Genomic DNA, 16,782 nt, shown 5'->3' with positions numbered 1-16,782 from the left:
AACTGCTATACTAAAGGAAAAAATTTTTCAGGTCTGTATTCTAGTATAAACTCATAATTGTGATATCAAAAATAAATCGAAATTATATAGTTTTCTGTTTTTCTCTGCTTGGTTTTTGTTGCCTCTTTTTGACTACACCATTTCTTCTTTTTCTTTGAGTAACTGGCCACCCCTGCCATATGATTCTGATGGACCTAGCAAATCAAATTCTCTGGAGTCTGACATGCAGCTGAATCTGTGTCCTCCAGTGGCAACACCCTAAAGGGGTGATTGATGCTGGTGATCTTTGGAGCCACCCTAAATTTTGTGCTTTCTAAGACTGCAATCCCACAAACTACCCATTACCCTTGCAATACTTCATTTCTGGTTTATATTGCTCATTTTTCACCAAGTAAACAAACTTAGCCAATTAAAGAATTTGGTATGAATACTGGGTAATAGGATCTTCGGGAAATTTGAAGTGTTAAGAATTGGTTTAAGGGTGAAATGGGGCAAGTGAGCCTCCTGTTTCTTTTCTAGCCTAGGACCCTCAACCTAGGATGGGGTCTGGAAGAAAGTGGGTGTGGCTATGAAAGGGCTTCCTGGTGGAGATGGAACTGTTTTGTATCTTGACAGTGTCATCATCAACATCCTGTTAGTGATATTGCAAGGTGTCATGTTGGGGAGTAGATAAATGCCATGGAGGATCTCTCTCTATGGTTTCTGTATTATTTGTTACAACTGCCACGTGAATCTACATTTATCTCAAAATAAAAGATTTAATTAAAGAAATCATGCATGACCACCAACCTCAGGCAGCTACTGTTTGCATTTTTGTGGTCACTCAGACATTCAACAAATGCTTTTGTACTTGGCTTTGTGGTTTGTGTAAGAGGGCTCCAGCCTGGAGGCTTCGTTCCCATCCCAGATCCCCTACTTTCCCCTCGTGTGACCTCTCTCGTCTATGTCACTGCCCTCATCGGGAACGCAGTGGTTGCTAGGACTGAATCAGTTGTAAACATGCCAAGAACAGGAATTGGCACATAAGAAACTCCTAACACATAAGGGTTGATATTCTCATTATTATGATCCTTCGCTTCCTTGCATTTCTGTACGCTTTACAAATTTCCTACACATATCGGGCTCCAGACAGTCACCCAGCATCCCTGGTGGGGCTGCAGACGGTCTGATGAGGGGCCATAGCTTTGTCTTCCCGTCTCCACCCACGACCCTTCCTTTTCTGGTATTTTTCTCCTCTCCAGCTCCCTCTCCACCTCCACGTGCCGCCTCCCACTCCTCCCCTTCCCACCCTTTTCCTGTTCCTTACAGTTTTTCCGTCCTCGTCCCTCTGCTTCTTCAAGGCCCATTTCTCCTCTCAGCCCTCCTCCCCTCTCCGCCCTCTCCCCGCCCTCCTCCTCTCTCCTCCTCCCCATCTCCCCTCCCCTCCTCTCTCAGCCCTTCCCTCCACCCCTTTCCCTCTCCTCCCCACCCCGCTCCCGCCGGGATCCTCGATCTCTCGGGTCTCTCCCTCCTTACCCACCTGCGCGCTCTCCTCCGAAATCCCCCCGAACCCCGCCCCCTTGACGGCGGTGCCGCGGGTGCCTCTGGGAGGGGGAGCGCCGCGGCCGCTCCTCGGGTTCGGGTCGGTTTGGCTGCGCTCCGCAGGGAGGCCCGGGCGCAGGCGCAGGCGGAGGCGGAGGCGCGCGCGCTTCTGGGAATTGTAGTCGGCCCGTCCGCGCAAGCGCAGTGGGGCCGGGCGGGCCTAGTGGGCGCGGGTCATTGTCCTGACAGCCGCGCGGTGAGTCGTGTTGCGGGCGGGGCGGGGGTGGGAGGAGGGTGGCGGAGGCGGGCTGAGGGGAGGGTGTGCGGGGCGGGGAGGGGTTGTGTCGACCCAGGTGAGGGGTGTGCGGGTGAGGAGCGGGTGTGCGGACCCGGGTAAGGGGCGTGCGGGCCCGGGGGAGAGGAGTGCGGGCTGGGAAAGATGGTGTGTGGTTCCCCCGCCGGGGCGGCCTCTCAGACTTAGGGGAGTATGTGCTGGGTTAGGGGCTGGAAGGAGAGGCGAGGAACGCTGTTACTGGCTGGATCTAATGGGATGGGGGGTGAAGAGCGCGCGCGCGTGTGGTGTGTGTGTGTGTGTGTGTGTGTGTGTGTGGCCTCCTGTGTCTGCTTGTGTTTGTAGGCTACCTGTCTCGGTCCCTCTGTGGCAGGTATTTCTCTGGGGTTCCACCTGTGTGTAGGCCTTGTCTGTGAGAGGTCTCTGCGGTTGACCTCCTGTGTCTGTGTATGTCTGCCTTACTGTCTTTTATTTCCCCCTTTAAATATGACTTTCTATTGATTTTAGAGAGAGGAAGGGAGAGGGAGATAGAAACATAGATCCGCTGCCTCCTGCACGTCCCCCACTGGGGATGAAGCGCCCAACCGGCCTCCACTGGTAATCTAACCAGTGACCTCTTGGTGCACAGGACAGTACTCAGTCCACTGAGCCGCACTGCTGGGTCGTGTCTGCCTTTATTTCAGTCCATGGTGTCTTGGTGTAAGGGTACCATCCAGGTGTCCACCTGTGTCTAGTCTTTTCATCTATATCTGTCTGTGTCTCCGGGTGTGAGTGTGTCTGTGTGTGGGGGTGGGGGCTGCATCTCTCCTGTCCCTGTCTTTACCTGTCTCTGTATGTCCACCTGTGTTTGTCTCTGGGTATTGCTGAATATTTGTGTGTTGACTGTCGAGTGGGTGTGCTCTCCCGAAAGTTAGTATGAAAGATGCACATCTGGACAGGTGGGCCTGGAGGAGCTGCCTGTCTTCTTGACCCAGATCCCCATCTCTTTCCTGCCCCTCAGAGCGTCATCTGGCCCTGGGAGGGCAGGAAGTGTGTGATCACAAGGTGTGGGGCTAATAAAGAGGGTCAGAGAACCCTACCCCATCCTAACTAGTCTTGATTTGTTCAGGGAGTATATATTGTGTGCTCAGGGTATTGTTCTGGGCATTTTATAGGCCTCCTGGTAACTGAGGTAGGGACCCATATCAACCCCATTTTACAGATGGGGAAACTGAGGCTCAGAGACTAAGTGAATCACCCAGCTCTGCACCCAGGCATCCAGATTCCAGAGCCCTCACACTTAACCACCACACAGATGGAATATCCTTGTTTTCGTTCTGGCTCATCTGAGACAAAGTTGTAGGGCTTCCCCATGGGGATTTCCGCTTAGAAACAATGGATGGAAGGAAATGCCAGAACGCTTGGACAGAGAGGGGTGCGGGGAGGAGAAGGAGGCACCCCTGGCTTTGCAGCCACATAGATCTCAAGCCACACTTGGTTCATGGGTCACCAGCTCCGTACGCATGTCACTTCCAGGGCCACTGTGCCTCCTTTTAAATGAAATAAAAATTATAGTTGTGAATGGGTTGCTGTAAAGACAGATATGATCCTAGCTGGATTAGAGTTGTTGTTTTTCTTATTATTTTATTTTTTAAAATTTGACCTAAGCAAGCCCTTTTAAAAAATTTTTATTGATTTTAGAAAGAGGGAGAGAGAAACATTGATCAGCTGCCTCCTGCATGCCCCCCACTGGGGATCCAGCCTGAAACCTGGGCATGTGCCCTGACTGGGAATGGAACTCGCAACCTCTTGGTGCAGGACTATGCCCAACCAAGCAAGCCACAACGGCCAGGCTTGTTCTTATAATTTTAGAAGAAATGAAGGTATTTCAAGGGCCCCTACAGGTGTAAGGGACCAGGGACCCTGGGTCCACTGTGCCTCGCCTCCATCTCTAGCAAAAGGAGTTGGTGTTGACGTCACAGTGCAACAATAGGAGTCAGAGACTGAGAGTCCAGAAAGAATGCATTTGTAAAAAATTAAATTCAGTTTAAAAATCATGAAGTCATCCAGCCGGTGTGGCTCAGTGGTTGAACATCAACCCATGCACCAAAAGGTCGCCGGTTTTATTCCCAGTCAGGGCACATGCTCGGGTTGTGGGCCAAATCTCCAGTGGAGGGCATGTTCTCTCATGGATGTTTCTCTCTCGCTCTCTCTCTCCCCCTCTCCCTTCTCTCTAAAATCAATAAAGGGGAAAAAAAATTTTTTTAAATCATTAAGTCGCCCTGGCCGGTTTGGCTCAGCGGTTGGAGCGTCGGCCTGCGTTACAGAGAGACCTGGGTTCGGTTCCCGCTAAGGGCACGTACTTCGGTTGCAGTTTGTCCCGGGCCCTGGTTGGTCTTGCGGGTGGCAGCCACTCGATGTGTCCCTTCACATCGATGTTTCTCTCTCTCTCTCTTCCTCTCTCTCCCTTCCGCTCTATCTGAACAAAAAATGGAAAAATGTCCTTGGGTGAGGATAAAAAAAAAAATCATTAAGTCACTGCACCCAGGGACATAAAGGAATACAAAGGGGAAAAAGTTAACAGCACCCCCTTCCCCCACCAGGTTTCCGTCATTCAAGGGCCAGAAACACTGCCCAGCAGCACACACCCCACGTGAAATCACAGATAAGTCCGTGAGGGTAGAACTCGCTCGCTCCTGCTTCCTGGAGGCGACCTGGAGTTCCTGATGGGAACTGATTTTGTCTCCAGGGTGGGTTTGTGGGAACTGATTTTGTCTCCAGGGTGGTTTTGTTGGTTGGTTGCTGTTTTGCTTCTGGGAACAGTGCTACCATAAATATCGTTTGTCCACGTGTAACCTTTCACCTGGAGCTTTGGTGGCCGCCACGGGCAGAGCCTCAGGACCAGGGTTGCTGGGGGCTGGGTTCATCCAGCAGCTCACTTTCCGGGACGGCTGTGGGGCTGTGAGCGGAAGGCTCCGGCTCCGTGCGCCTTGGCCAGCGCTCGAAGTTGGCTCGTTTATTCTGTCTATTCGATAAGTGAAGCAGACATTGTCCTGGATACCAGAGGCAATCCCAAGTGACTGTCTCAGCTCTGCCCCTGCCAGCCCCCAGGCGACTACGGCACACTCTTTGGACCACACTGAACTAACAGCAGCAGTATCAACACCTGATACGGACTCAGTTCTTACTGTTTAGCGCATGGCCGCAGGTTCCCTACATGTATCTGTTCATTGAGCCTCACAGTAACCCCACAAGATTTGGGGGGAGCCCCGGAGGGTGGGGTGGGTGTTGAAGTATCCGTTTGGGCCTGGGATGGGACAGCGGGTCCTGTTCCTCCCTCCAGTGTTAGACGGGCAGTGTGCGCATGCGTGTTGGGGGAGGGTCGGTGCGATGCGCGTTTGAGAGGCAGCAAGCAGGTGGACCCAGACGTACTCGGCCCAGCTCCATTCCCAGCCGTCTCATCTTAGGCGAGTAACTTATCTCATTGGGCCTCAGTTTCCTCATCTGTGAAATGGGGTGAGTGGAAATAGCATCCACCTTGCAGAGTGTTAGGAGAATTAGATCAGAGATGTTTGCCGAATGCCTTGCGTGCTATGCCTCCCCCCCCCCCCCATGTGTTTGCAGTTAACAGTATCCCTCACTGCCTGTCCCCTGGTGGTTTGTCTGTCTGTCCGTCCTGGTGGGCCTTGGCCTGGTCTCTCACTGTGCCTTTCTCTTTCTCCCCCTGCACACAGCCTGCCCACCCTCCCGCCACCGTGGGCAGTGGACGGATGGCCGCCCAGCCACTGACAGATGAGGCCCTGGTGAGTCATGTCACCCTCTCGCACTTCCTACCCAAGCCCCACTCAGGCTCCAGGGCCAAGCCCTGTCCTAGTGGCGTAGGACACTAAATTAAGCAGAGACAAGGTTGAATCACATGTATTCCAATAATGCCGTCAGTATGGGGAGAACAGCAGGTCATCCTGGAAATTCTGCTCTAACACCCACTAGCTGGCCGATTATGTAGGGACAAGGAAGAAGGGCTATGGGGAAGGGGGCAGGATAAGGGCTGCAGGGTCCATGGTCTATGTGTCTCCTCCCAGGATCTTGAAGTCCAATAACAAGGTAGTGGATTGTCTGTGATGTTAAAACAGCTCAGCCCATTCCTGGACCGGAGGATGGTCAACATTCCTGAAGCAAACTCCTGGAGCAGGTCCAGGTGCAGGCACAGCAGCCAAGTCAAAGTGTGTCCTCTCCTTGGTCTGTTCTCAAAATGTGTTTTCTTTTCCGAGTAAGGGACCCATCCTGCTCCGAGGCGCCTTCTCTTTTTACAGTCGTTTCATCCTCCAGTTTCCAGGGTCTTTAAGAAAACCTCTTATCTATACTTAGTAAGGTGAATAATCATTACATAACTGTGGTTCTATTCTTATTACGTGCCCTTCCCCCTACCACTAGGGGCTGTGTCCATCCTGAGGAAGGAGGTATGGCCCTGACACTGGCTTCTGTCAACCACAGAGGGGGACAGGGCAGCTCAGGAGTAACCTGTCCTGCCCTGGGGGCTCTTGGGAGACACTGGTGGACACCTGGGAAGCAGTGGCTTAAAAACATCCTATCAAGTGTGACAAAGTTTCCTGCATTGACCCTGGCAGCGCAGTGCTAGACAAGTGACCTTCAGAAGCGGGCAGCCAGCACTAAATGTGTGTGTGCGGTGGGGGGAGCCTTGGGGAGGGACATGTGCACATCCCTGGGTGTTTTATGATGTTTTAGTGGGCTGCTATTTGTGGTATTTTCCTCTAAACTTCCTTTTATGCAAGAAACATTTCACAATTGAAAAAGATGCATGGCTGGGCCTACGTCTTTCCTCTGCATTTTGTGATTTCTTCAGGGGTGATTCCTTGCAGAGGAAAGTTGGGGTGGGTATTTTTAAGGCCTTTCGGAAGTCTTCATAGGTGTGGGTTGGGACAGTTGATACTCCCACCTGCGTGCAGGAGGGGCTGCCGCTGTTTCACACCAGTGGTTGCCTGGGTGTTTATTCTGCTTATTGGATACAAATGACAAACTTTCTGCGTGGTGTCATATGATCTCTTTCTGAGTAGCATTGGCTTAGAAAATGTTTATTGGCCATTTCTGCGTGCAGGCAAATGGCCTATCCTGTGCTTTGCCAGTCTACAGGAATCTTAGCATTCTTTTTTTTTTTTAATCCTCACCCGAGAACAATGCCTATTGATTTTAGAGAAAGGGGAAGTGAGAGAGAGAGAAAGAAACATCGATGCGCCAGTTGCCTCCCATATGCACCCTGACTGTGGATCAAACCCTCAACCTGGACATGTGCCTCGACTGGGAATTGAACTGTCGACCCTTCGGTCCATGGGACAACTCTCCAACCAACTGAGCCCCACTGTCCAGGACTATATTATTTTCAATACGAACAAAGATAGACCTACTTTTGCTCCACCCTGTATTTTGATCACCCAGAAAACTGTCACGCTCATTCATGACATCAACCCCCAGCCCCTGGCAACCACTAATTTACTTCTTGCCTCTGGCTTTGCCTATTCTGGACATTTCTTATTAATGGAGTTACATCCTATGTGGTTTTTTGTATCTGGCGGCTTTCACTGAGCATCAGGTTTTTGAGGTTCATCAGCAGGTGTTCCATCCTTTTTCGTGGCTACATAATATTCCATTGTATGGCTAGACCACATGTTTATCCATTTATCAGGTGGTATACATCTGGGTCGTTATGTAATGCTGCTGTGAACATTCGTGTACAGTTTCTTGTTTGAGCACTTCTTCTCTTGGGTGTAGGAGCGGAATTTCCAGGTCCTTTGATAACAGTATGTTTAACCATTTAAGAACGATATGACTATTTTCCAATGCAGCTGCACCATGATGTTCCCACTGTTACCTTGCCTTGGTTTCTTCTTTCACCAACATTACTTAGAAGGACTTGTTCACAGTTGTCATTTCAGTATGTTGGCATTTGGGTGTCCAGGGTTTTTTTTCCTTAATTTTAGTATGATTACATTCTGAGTTTTTAAAAAATACAGCCTGATGCCCTGGCTGGGTTACTCAGTGGGTTGGAGCATTGTCCCATACACAAAAATGTGTGGGTTCGATTCCCAGTTACAGCACATACCTAGGTTGCGGGTTTGGTCCCCAGTTGGGAAACATGTCCAAGGCAATCAGTAGATATTCTCTCCCATCAGTGTTTCTCTTCCTCTCTCTCTCCCTTCCTCCCTCTCTGAAATCAGTAGAAACATATCCTCAGTAAAGATTAAAAATAAATAAACGTAAAGGGGGGCAGGAGGAGACTTTGAGAGGTGAAGGATGAGTTTGTGCCCTCAACTGTGGCAGTGACTTCAAAGCGTGTCTCTGCGTCCAAATGTCCTATTGCATTAGGGGCCACCTTTCTCCAGTGTGACCTCATCTTAACTCATTACACCCGCATTGACCCTGCTGCAAATAAGGTCCTGTTCCTTGGTGCTGGGAACACGTACTTCCACACAGGGATTCCACACAAAATTCAACCAGTAACATGGCTTAGAATAGTGCCTGGCACAGAGCAATTGCATAGAGAGTGACGGGCGTCGTTACTGCTGTGACGGACGACATTGTCATCATCTTGTAATCGCCCCCCGTGCTGCTGAGCCACATTCATTCATGCACAGGGTCACAGCATCGTCTTCCTCAGGGCTCCCGTCTGCCTGGGCCGTGGGTCCTGGCTCACCTCCCCTCCCCCCAGTCCTTCCCCAAATACTGACCTACTAATTCTCCACACAGTCCACTCCTTTCCAGCCTCCTGGACACCCCCTAGAGCCGCTGTTGCTCAGGCACCTGGAGAGTTTTGTTCACGCTCATGATGGTAATGATCAGATTGCGGGTCGGTTACGGGTGTTTCCCTCTGCCTCTCCCACGAGGAACGACTTCTAGAACCTTCCATGTGTGTCCCAGCAGCTAGCTCAGTGCCACAGCTCGCAGGGGCTCAGCCAGCTTGTCGCATGACTGGACTCCATCGAGGAGACCACCTGTGTTGGCTCCTCATGCACATGTCAGTTCACTGGGTTATGGTCACTTTGCTGTTGATTCCTTCCCTGTTTTCCAGCTCTGACTTTCTGCTCCGAACGGTCCCATATTTCCTTCGTCTGTCTGCGGACTGTCCCGTCGTGTGTAGGCACCAAGAACACTGAGTGGTCAGGCCCTTCAGAGCCCTGCACCTTGTTGAAATCCCGTCAGATACGTCCTGAGCGCCTTCCCTGATCCTCTCGGCCCCTCTGGCCACTTCTCCCGACCTCTGTGAGGAGGGCCCTGCAGTGAGTGGTGTGGGTTTCCTCTTACAGGAGTCAGTGACGTTCAGGGATGTGACTGTGGACTTCACCCAGGAGGAGTGGCAGCAGCTGGAGCCTGCCCAGAAGGACCTGTACAGAGACGTGATGCTGGAGAACTACAGGAACCTGGTCTCGCTGGGTAAGGGGACAGCTTCACTGCCTGTCACTGCAGGATTGCAAAGACTAAAAAAGACTGCCAGATTTGACCAGGGAGAACGTTCAGATTACTCGAAGCTCAAAGTAAAGCTGTTCGGTGATGAAATGGGGAATGGTATTTATCACATGTATAATGGTCAGAGGCTTATAAATATAAAAAAAGCTCCTAGGAATAAATGAAAAAAAGACTGGCCCTGGCTGGTATGGCTCAGTTAGTTGAGCATCCTCCTGTGTACCAGGAGGCCAGTTTGAAACATCGATCAGCTGCCTCCTGCACACCCTCTACTGGGGATCGAGCCCACAACCCGAGCGCTGACCGGGAATTGAACCAGTGACCTCTCAGTTCATGGGACGACACCCAACCCACTGAGCCACACTGGCCAGGGCTGGTCCCATTTCTTTAACAGTTTTTGTGGAGGTATAATTGGCCAATTAACCGCACATATTTAACGCAAACAGTTTGATACCTTTTAACATTTGTCTATACCCAGGAAACATTCACCGTGATCCAAATAAATCCAGTAGCCCCAAAAGTTTCTCCTTCTTTTTCCCCACCCTCCATCCCTAGACAACCACTGATCTGCTTTAGGTCACAGTAGTTCAGTTTGCCTATTCTAGAATTTTATATATATGGACTTTTAAGGCATGTATTCTTTGGGGGGGGGTCTGACTTCATACATTTGGCATCATTTTTTGAGGTTCACCCACGTTGTCCCTATGTATCAGTAGTTCACTTCTTTTTATTGCTGAGTAATATTCTACATCATGGATCGACCACAGTATGTTTACCCACTCACTTGATGATCAATGTTTGGGTTATTTCCACTTCTGGACATTTGTTCTGTTAGGCATATGCTTTCCTTTCTGCCGAGAATGGTTGGGTCACATGTAGGTGTGTATTCAGCTTTTTAAGAAGCTGCCAAACTCTTGTCCAAAGCAGTTGTCTCGTTTTTCACTTGCACCAGCAAGCGTCAGAAGTTGCAGTGGCCGCATGTGTTTGTCAGAACCAAATCCGCCCAGTCTTTCTCATTTTAGGTGAGATGCGCAGTCTTACTACATTCCAGTTTCCCTCTGATACTGACCATCTTTTCAAGTGCTGACTTTCCATCTCTGTATTCTCCTCTGTGAAGTGTCTGGTTCAAATCTTTAGTCTGTTTTCTTCAGTTGGGTTGTTTCCTTCTTACTCAGTTTTGAAAGTTCTTTACATATTCTTTTGCTGTTAATTTTGTCGTTAATCCTCACCCGAGGATATTTTTCCATTTATTTATTTATTTATTTATTTATTTATTTATTTATTTATTTATTTATTTATATAGAGTAGAGGGGGAGGGAGGGAGAGAGAGAAACATCGATGTGAGAAAGACATCGATTGGTTGCCTCCCACATGACCCTGACCAGGGCTGGGAACTGAACCTGCAGCCCAGCTGTATGCCCTTAACCAGGAATTGAACCCTCAACCCTTCAGTCCAGAGGCCAATGCTCTCACCACTGAGCCAAACCAGCCAGGGCTTTTGCTGTTAATTCTTGATAGAAGTCCTTTATCAGACACAGGCTGTGCACCTATTTCTCCCTTTCTGCGGGTAGTCTTTTCTCTTCCTTGACGGTATCATTTCAGACACAAATGTTTTTCCTTTTAATGTGGTCCAGCCCAAGGCCACGAAGACTGACTCCTAAGACTTTTAAAATGTTAGCTTTTCATATTGGTCTTTGGTCCATTGTGAGTTAATTGTTGTGAATGATGTAAAAAGAGGCTAATGTCACTGTTGTTTTTTTTATTACATTCATTAGGGTGACATTGGTTAATAAGATCATAGAGGTTTCGAGCATAGATGTCTATGATACATCATCTGTATATTGCATCGTGGGCCCATTACCCAAAGTCCTTTGGATACCCACGTGCCCCCACACCATTTGTTGATGAAGTTTCTAATTTGATGAAGTCCAGTTTATCAATTATTTTCTTTGGAGATTGTGCTTCCAACCATATTCACAACCAAGACTCTTCTCTCTCTGATCTCTGCAGCCACAGGCCAGTTATGTCCCCAGTGAGTCTCAGATCCAATGTCTCCAAACCAAACCCACCATCACCCTCCTTCCCTCTTCCCTCTGGAACTTTACGCTTAGCCTCATGGCCCAGGCCGCCACTGCCCTGACATCTGAGCGTCACACCCACGCCCCCGGGGTCACCAAACCAGATCCTTCTCCTACCTTAAGTACTTCTCAAATGCTTTCCTCTGGGATGGACAGTGACATGTAGCCAAACAGTGACTCAGGGATGTGACCACTTGACTGAATGTGCTGTGTGACCTTGAGGGTGTGATTCCATTCTCAGAGCCTTGGTTTCCCCATCTGTGAAATGGGTGCAATCTTACCAGCACCTACGTGCCATTGGCCGGGTTGCATGAAACAATTCTTGTGGGCTACTTCGCACCATACCAGCATGTGGCCAATGCTCAGTGAATGTTCATCAGGTGCCTTGTGTGTGCCAGATGCTGTGTAGGCTCTGGGGACCAGCAAGGCTCCTGCCTTCACTGGACTCACTTTCCACTGGGGAAGCTGGTAATAAGCAGATCAGGGATGAACGCTGTGATGAGTGCTCACAAGGAAGCAGGAGACAGAATGACAGGCAGGGCCTTCCTTTCCACCTGCCGTGGGGGATGAAGGCTAACTGAGGCCTCAAGGATGAACCCCCTTAGGAAGGCCAGGGGAACGGCCGATGCAAAGGCCCTGAGGCAGGAAGCACTTGACATGCCCAAGGAAATCAAAGGAAGGAGTCAGGAGAGTAGGAAGGTGTTTACTCTGATCCCCAGTGTATTGGGAAGACACTGGAGGGTTTGGTCCGACTCATGATCCTCTTCCTGAGGAGTGGAGAAGGTGTAGAGGGTGAGAGTGGAGGCTGTTGTTACATTTCGGGCAGGAAACTCGGGGGGGCTGGCTGCATCATGGGCAGTGAGGATGTGTAGACCCAGTTCAGTTCAAGCTGTTTTTCATGGCCTGTGCATGTGTTAATAGTCTGGACAGTGGGAGGGACGGGATGAGTCAAGGATGACTACTAAATCTTTATCAATTAAAAGGTCTTTTTAAATTTTCTTAATGGCAACAAAATATACATAGCATCAATTTGACCATTTTAAGTATTTTTAGGTGCACAGTTCAGTGGCATTAAATACATTCATATTGTGCAACCATCACACCATCTGTCTCCCAAACTTTTTTTTTTAATCCTCACCTGAAGATGTGTTTTTTTCATTGATTTGAGAGAGAGAGAGAGAGAGAGAGAGAGAGAGAGAGAGATACAACATTGATATGAGAGAGAAACATCAATCCGTTGCCTCCCTTACGTGCCCCAACTGGGAACTGAACCTGCCACCCTTTGGTGTACAGGACAATGCCCAACTAACTGAGCCACACTGGCCAGGGCTCCAGAAGGCTTTTCATCATCCCCAACTGACAATCTGTCCCCATTAGACAGCAGCTCTCCTCCTACCCCCAGCCCCAGGCACCCATTGTCCTACTTTCTGTGAATTGGACGACTCTGGCTGCCTCATGAGTGGAATCATCCAGTATCGGTTTGTCTGTGTCTGACTTATTTCACTAAGTCTCTGATGAGCCTTTCTGTTTAATATTTTGGGGTTGGAGGTTCCAAAATCACAAGCTTCATATCAAATGTGTTAGGTTTGCACTGTCGAAAGGGTCACCCAGTGGGCAGAGCTCAGAGAGGAGGTCTGTGCTGGCAGTATCCACTTAGGTGGCATCAGTGTCAGGGGACAGGTCTCAGACTCAGGAGTGGGGGCCAGTGGGAGCTTAAATGGTGGAGGGGGCCAGCTGCTTACTCCTGCTCCTCTTGTGGCCTCCTAGGAAGGAGGGCTCCATGTGGCTGGGTCTTCACTTTTATTGTTGTTAATCCTCACTAGTGGATATTTTCCCATTGATTTTCAGATAGAGTGGAAGGGAGGGAGAGAGAGAGAGAGAGAGAAACATGGATGTGAGAAAGACACATCGATTGGTTGCCTCCGGTATGTGCCCTTGATCAGGATCGAACCTGTGACTGTTTGGTCTGAGGGAGGACACTCTAACTGCTGGGCCAAAGCAGCCAGGACAAGGATCTTCACTTTTTTGTGAGATTTTTGTGTAAGATCTCACAGTTATGTTTGTTTTGTTGTTTAATGTTTGTATTGATTTTAGAGAGAGAGGAAAGGAGAGGGAAAGATAGAAACATGCATTGGCTACCTCCTGCACACTCCCTGTTGGGGATGTGCCCTGACCACAAATCAGACTGGGGCCCTCTTGGTGCATGGGAGGACAACGCTAACCAACTGAGCCACACCTGCCAGGCAGCTCTCACAGGTTTTAAATGCTTTGAGGTCCATGATGCAGAGTCTGGAACTCAGGAGAGCCCCCAGACTGGAAACAGAATGAGAGATTCAGGGGACACACGAAGGAGGGGATTGATAGCAGGGAGAGACGTGGTCAAAGAGGGGGGGCAGGGCTGGTGGGTGGGGCGATGGAGGACAACCAGTACATTCCACATGAGGGTTCCCTCTTATCTAATAAAAGTCAGTGCTTTGCCCTGGCCAGTTTGGCTCAGCGGTTAGAGCGTCGGCCTCCGGTCCGGAGAGACCTGGGTTTGGTTCCCGCTAAGGGCGCGTACTTCGGTTGCAGTTTGTCCCCGGCCCTGGTTGGTCGTGCGGGTGGCATCCACTCGATGTGTCCCTTCAGGTCGATGTTTCTCTCTCTCTCTCCCTTCCTCTCTCTCCCTCCCAGTCTATCTGTACAAAAAATGGAAAAATATCCTCGGGTGAGGATATAAAAAAAAAAAAAGTCAGTGCTTTGAGGGGGTGTGCAGGATGAGGCCTGGAAGCCAGGGGCTCAGGGCAGAAATCCCTCACTGGGTTTGTGGGAGCCTTGATCCGCTCCTCTAAGGCCGCCTTCCTCCCCTTTCTCTCCAGGTGTCGGTCCGCCCAGCTCTGAGCTCTGCTGCCCGCCTTTGCACCCACTTCTGAGGGGACCTCTCGCTCTCTGCCACCTCTTTAAACCGCACTGTGTCCGCTCACTGCTCCCCTTCTCCCTCTGGGCCCGCGACAGGCGTCACTTACTCCCAGTGGGTGCCTTGCCGTGTCTTGGGAAGTTCCTCCCTCCCAGCGTTGTTAACTACATGTGTGTCGTCTTCTCTTTCCCCCTCCCCTCAGACTTGGAGTCTAGACCTGACATGAAAGAATCGGACTCACAGGAAGACGTTTCAGAAGACAGACCATCCGTGGGGGGGGTGGCGGAAGGACCCCCGAGGAACGGTGCCCCGGGTTCCACCCGCCAAGGAGCGGGGACACAGGGTGACCGGACGGGGCCGCGGCAGGGGGGTGCAGGGACCTGCCTGGGGCGGCTGGACATTTCCCAGGTGTTAGCCCCTGAATGTCGTGGCTTTAAGGCATTCGTCGTGCCCGAGAGCCCCACGCCGGCCCCGCCGAGATCGGAGGGACAGAGAGGAGCGGGGACTCTGCCGCCCGCCATGCACAGGAAGAACTCGGGCACCGCAGGCCTCAGCCCTCCGTCCAAACTCCAGGCGGAGAAGAAGCCCTACGAGTGCAGGGAGTGCGGCAAGGCTTTCGGCTGGAGCTCGTCCCTGATGAAGCACCAGCGGACCCACACCGGGGAGAAGCCTTTCTCCTGCGCCGCGTGCGGGAAGCAGTTCATCGAGCGGTCGTCCCTCACCATCCACCAGCGCGTGCACACCGGGGAGAAGCCGTACCGGTGCGGGGACTGCGGCAAGGCCTTCAGCCAGCGCATGAACCTGACCGTCCACCAGCGCACGCACACCGGGGAGAAGCCGTACGTGTGCGCCGTGTGCGGGAAGGCCTTCCGGAAGACCTCGTCCCTGGCCCAGCACGAGAGGATCCACACCGGGGAGAAGCCGTACGCGTGCGGGGACTGCGGCAAGGCCTTCAGCCAGAACATGCACCTGGTCGTGCACCAGCGCACGCACACCGGGGAGAAGCCGTACGTGTGCGCCGTGTGCGGGCGCGCCTTCAGCCAGAGCATGCACCTGACGGAGCACCAGCGGACGCACACGGGCGAGAAGCCGTTCGCGTGCGGAGACTGCGGCAAGGCCTTCAACAAGAGCTCGTCGCTCACGCTGCACCGCAGGAAGCACACTGGCGAGCGGCCTTACGCGTGCGGCCAGTGCGGCAAGGCCTTCAGCCAGAGCGCCTACCTGATCCAGCACCAGCGCTTCCACATCGGCGTGAAGCCCTTCGAATGCAGCGCGTGCGGCAAGGCCTTCAGCAAGAACTCCTCGCTCATCCAGCACCGGCGCGTGCACACCGGCGAGAAGCCCTATGAGTGCGCCACCTGCCAGAAGCACTTCGCGAGCCGCTCGTCCCTGCTGGTGCACCAGACCGGCCACACCGGCGAGAAGCCCTACGCGTGCGCACAGTGCGGCAAGGCCTTCAGCCAGAGCGCCTACCTCATCGAGCACCAGCGCATCCACACCGGGGAGAAGCCCTACAGGTGCGGCCAGTGCGGCAAGGCCTTCATCAAGAACTCCTCGCTCATCGTCCACCGGAGGATCCACACGGGGGAGAAGCCCTACGAGTGCGGCGAGTGCGGGAAGACTTTCAGCCGGAACACCAACCTCACGCGACACCTGAGGATCCACACGTAGCCCGGGGATCCAGACGAGGCCGGTCGGCCCTGAGCACGGGGCAGTGCTGGACTTTTGACTGCGAAACCCACGGGTAGTGCGCTGTCGAGAGAAGCCCACGGTCTTAGGAATTTGGGCGCTGGGAACAGGACGCGCCTTGTACACTAGCTCCTTCCGGAGCATCTGCACAGTCGCAGTGAAAAGCAAGCTCCTTCAGGTCTAGTATCTGGAACCGAGGCCAGGTTCACTGTGGCTCCAGATCGAGGTCGGAGTAAACTGTCGTAAGATTGGACAACGTATTTAGTGTCTCTGGGTCTCCGGCTCCTTGATAGTCAAGTGGAGGAGGGGGAGGGGAAGAAAGAGTGGGGAAGTGGGTTCCATAAGTGAACATGGGACATTTTCACGTTGTCACACATGCCTGGATCTAGTCCAGAGGTCAGGTTGTCCACATCTGTCCCCGTACCCCTCCCAGTTTCTCTACAACACTCGCTGGAAGGCCTCAAGCTAATAAGCAGTAGAAGTTGCCAAGCTCATGGGAAAAATTTGTTTTCAGTGTTAGGAAGCAACAGTAATCGCTTCGGATGCCAAAATTTCCCATAGTAGTCTGTTAAAAATTTTTTTAAATAAAACTTTTAATTAAGGGAGATCAATGTCATTTTAAACAGTCATCAGTGGTGAAAGACACAGGTATCAGTTGTCCTGTCAAAATGAGTGTCAACAATTGTGAGGAAGGGGGGGAAAGAAACGCGAATACCCCACCGGAACCCCAGATCCCAGCAGGCCTACCCCACAAATGAGGCCCTCTGTCCCTCCCAGCCCTGGATTCCTGACTTGGGAATGGTCAGACCAGAAGGCTGGGCCCAGACCCTTAGCCTCAGAGATGGGGGAAG

At 51.5% G+C, this 16,782-nt stretch overlaps 1 protein-coding gene across 2 annotated transcripts; it reads left to right on the top strand.

Moving 5' to 3' along the window:
• Positions 1-1,742: 1,742 nt before the first annotated feature.
• Positions 1,743-16,426, top strand: ZNF71 (zinc finger protein 71). 2 transcript variants are annotated; one of them, XM_036274215.1, is made up of 4 exons: positions 1,743-1,777; positions 5,527-5,595; positions 9,112-9,238; positions 14,445-16,426. In XM_036274215.1, exons 2-4 carry the CDS (start codon positions 5,563-5,565, stop codon positions 15,911-15,913), a joined length of 1,629 nt encoding a protein of 542 aa, XP_036130108.1. In that variant the 5' UTR covers positions 1,743-1,777; positions 5,527-5,562; the 3' UTR covers positions 15,914-16,426. The 2 variants fall into 2 exon arrangements, with proteins under 2 accessions (XP_036130108.1, XP_036130107.1); XM_036274214.1 differs by lacking the exon at positions 1,743-1,777 and adding an exon at positions 4,482-4,542.
• The last annotated feature ends 356 nt before the right edge of the window (positions 16,427-16,782 follow it).

This window comes from Molossus molossus, unplaced genomic scaffold (assembly GCF_014108415.1).
Source record: "Molossus molossus isolate mMolMol1 unplaced genomic scaffold, mMolMol1.p scaffold_m16_p_21, whole genome shotgun sequence".
NCBI lineage: Eukaryota > Metazoa > Chordata > Mammalia > Chiroptera > Molossidae > Molossus > Molossus molossus.
This window is presented reverse-complemented; position numbering and strand designations above follow the sequence as displayed.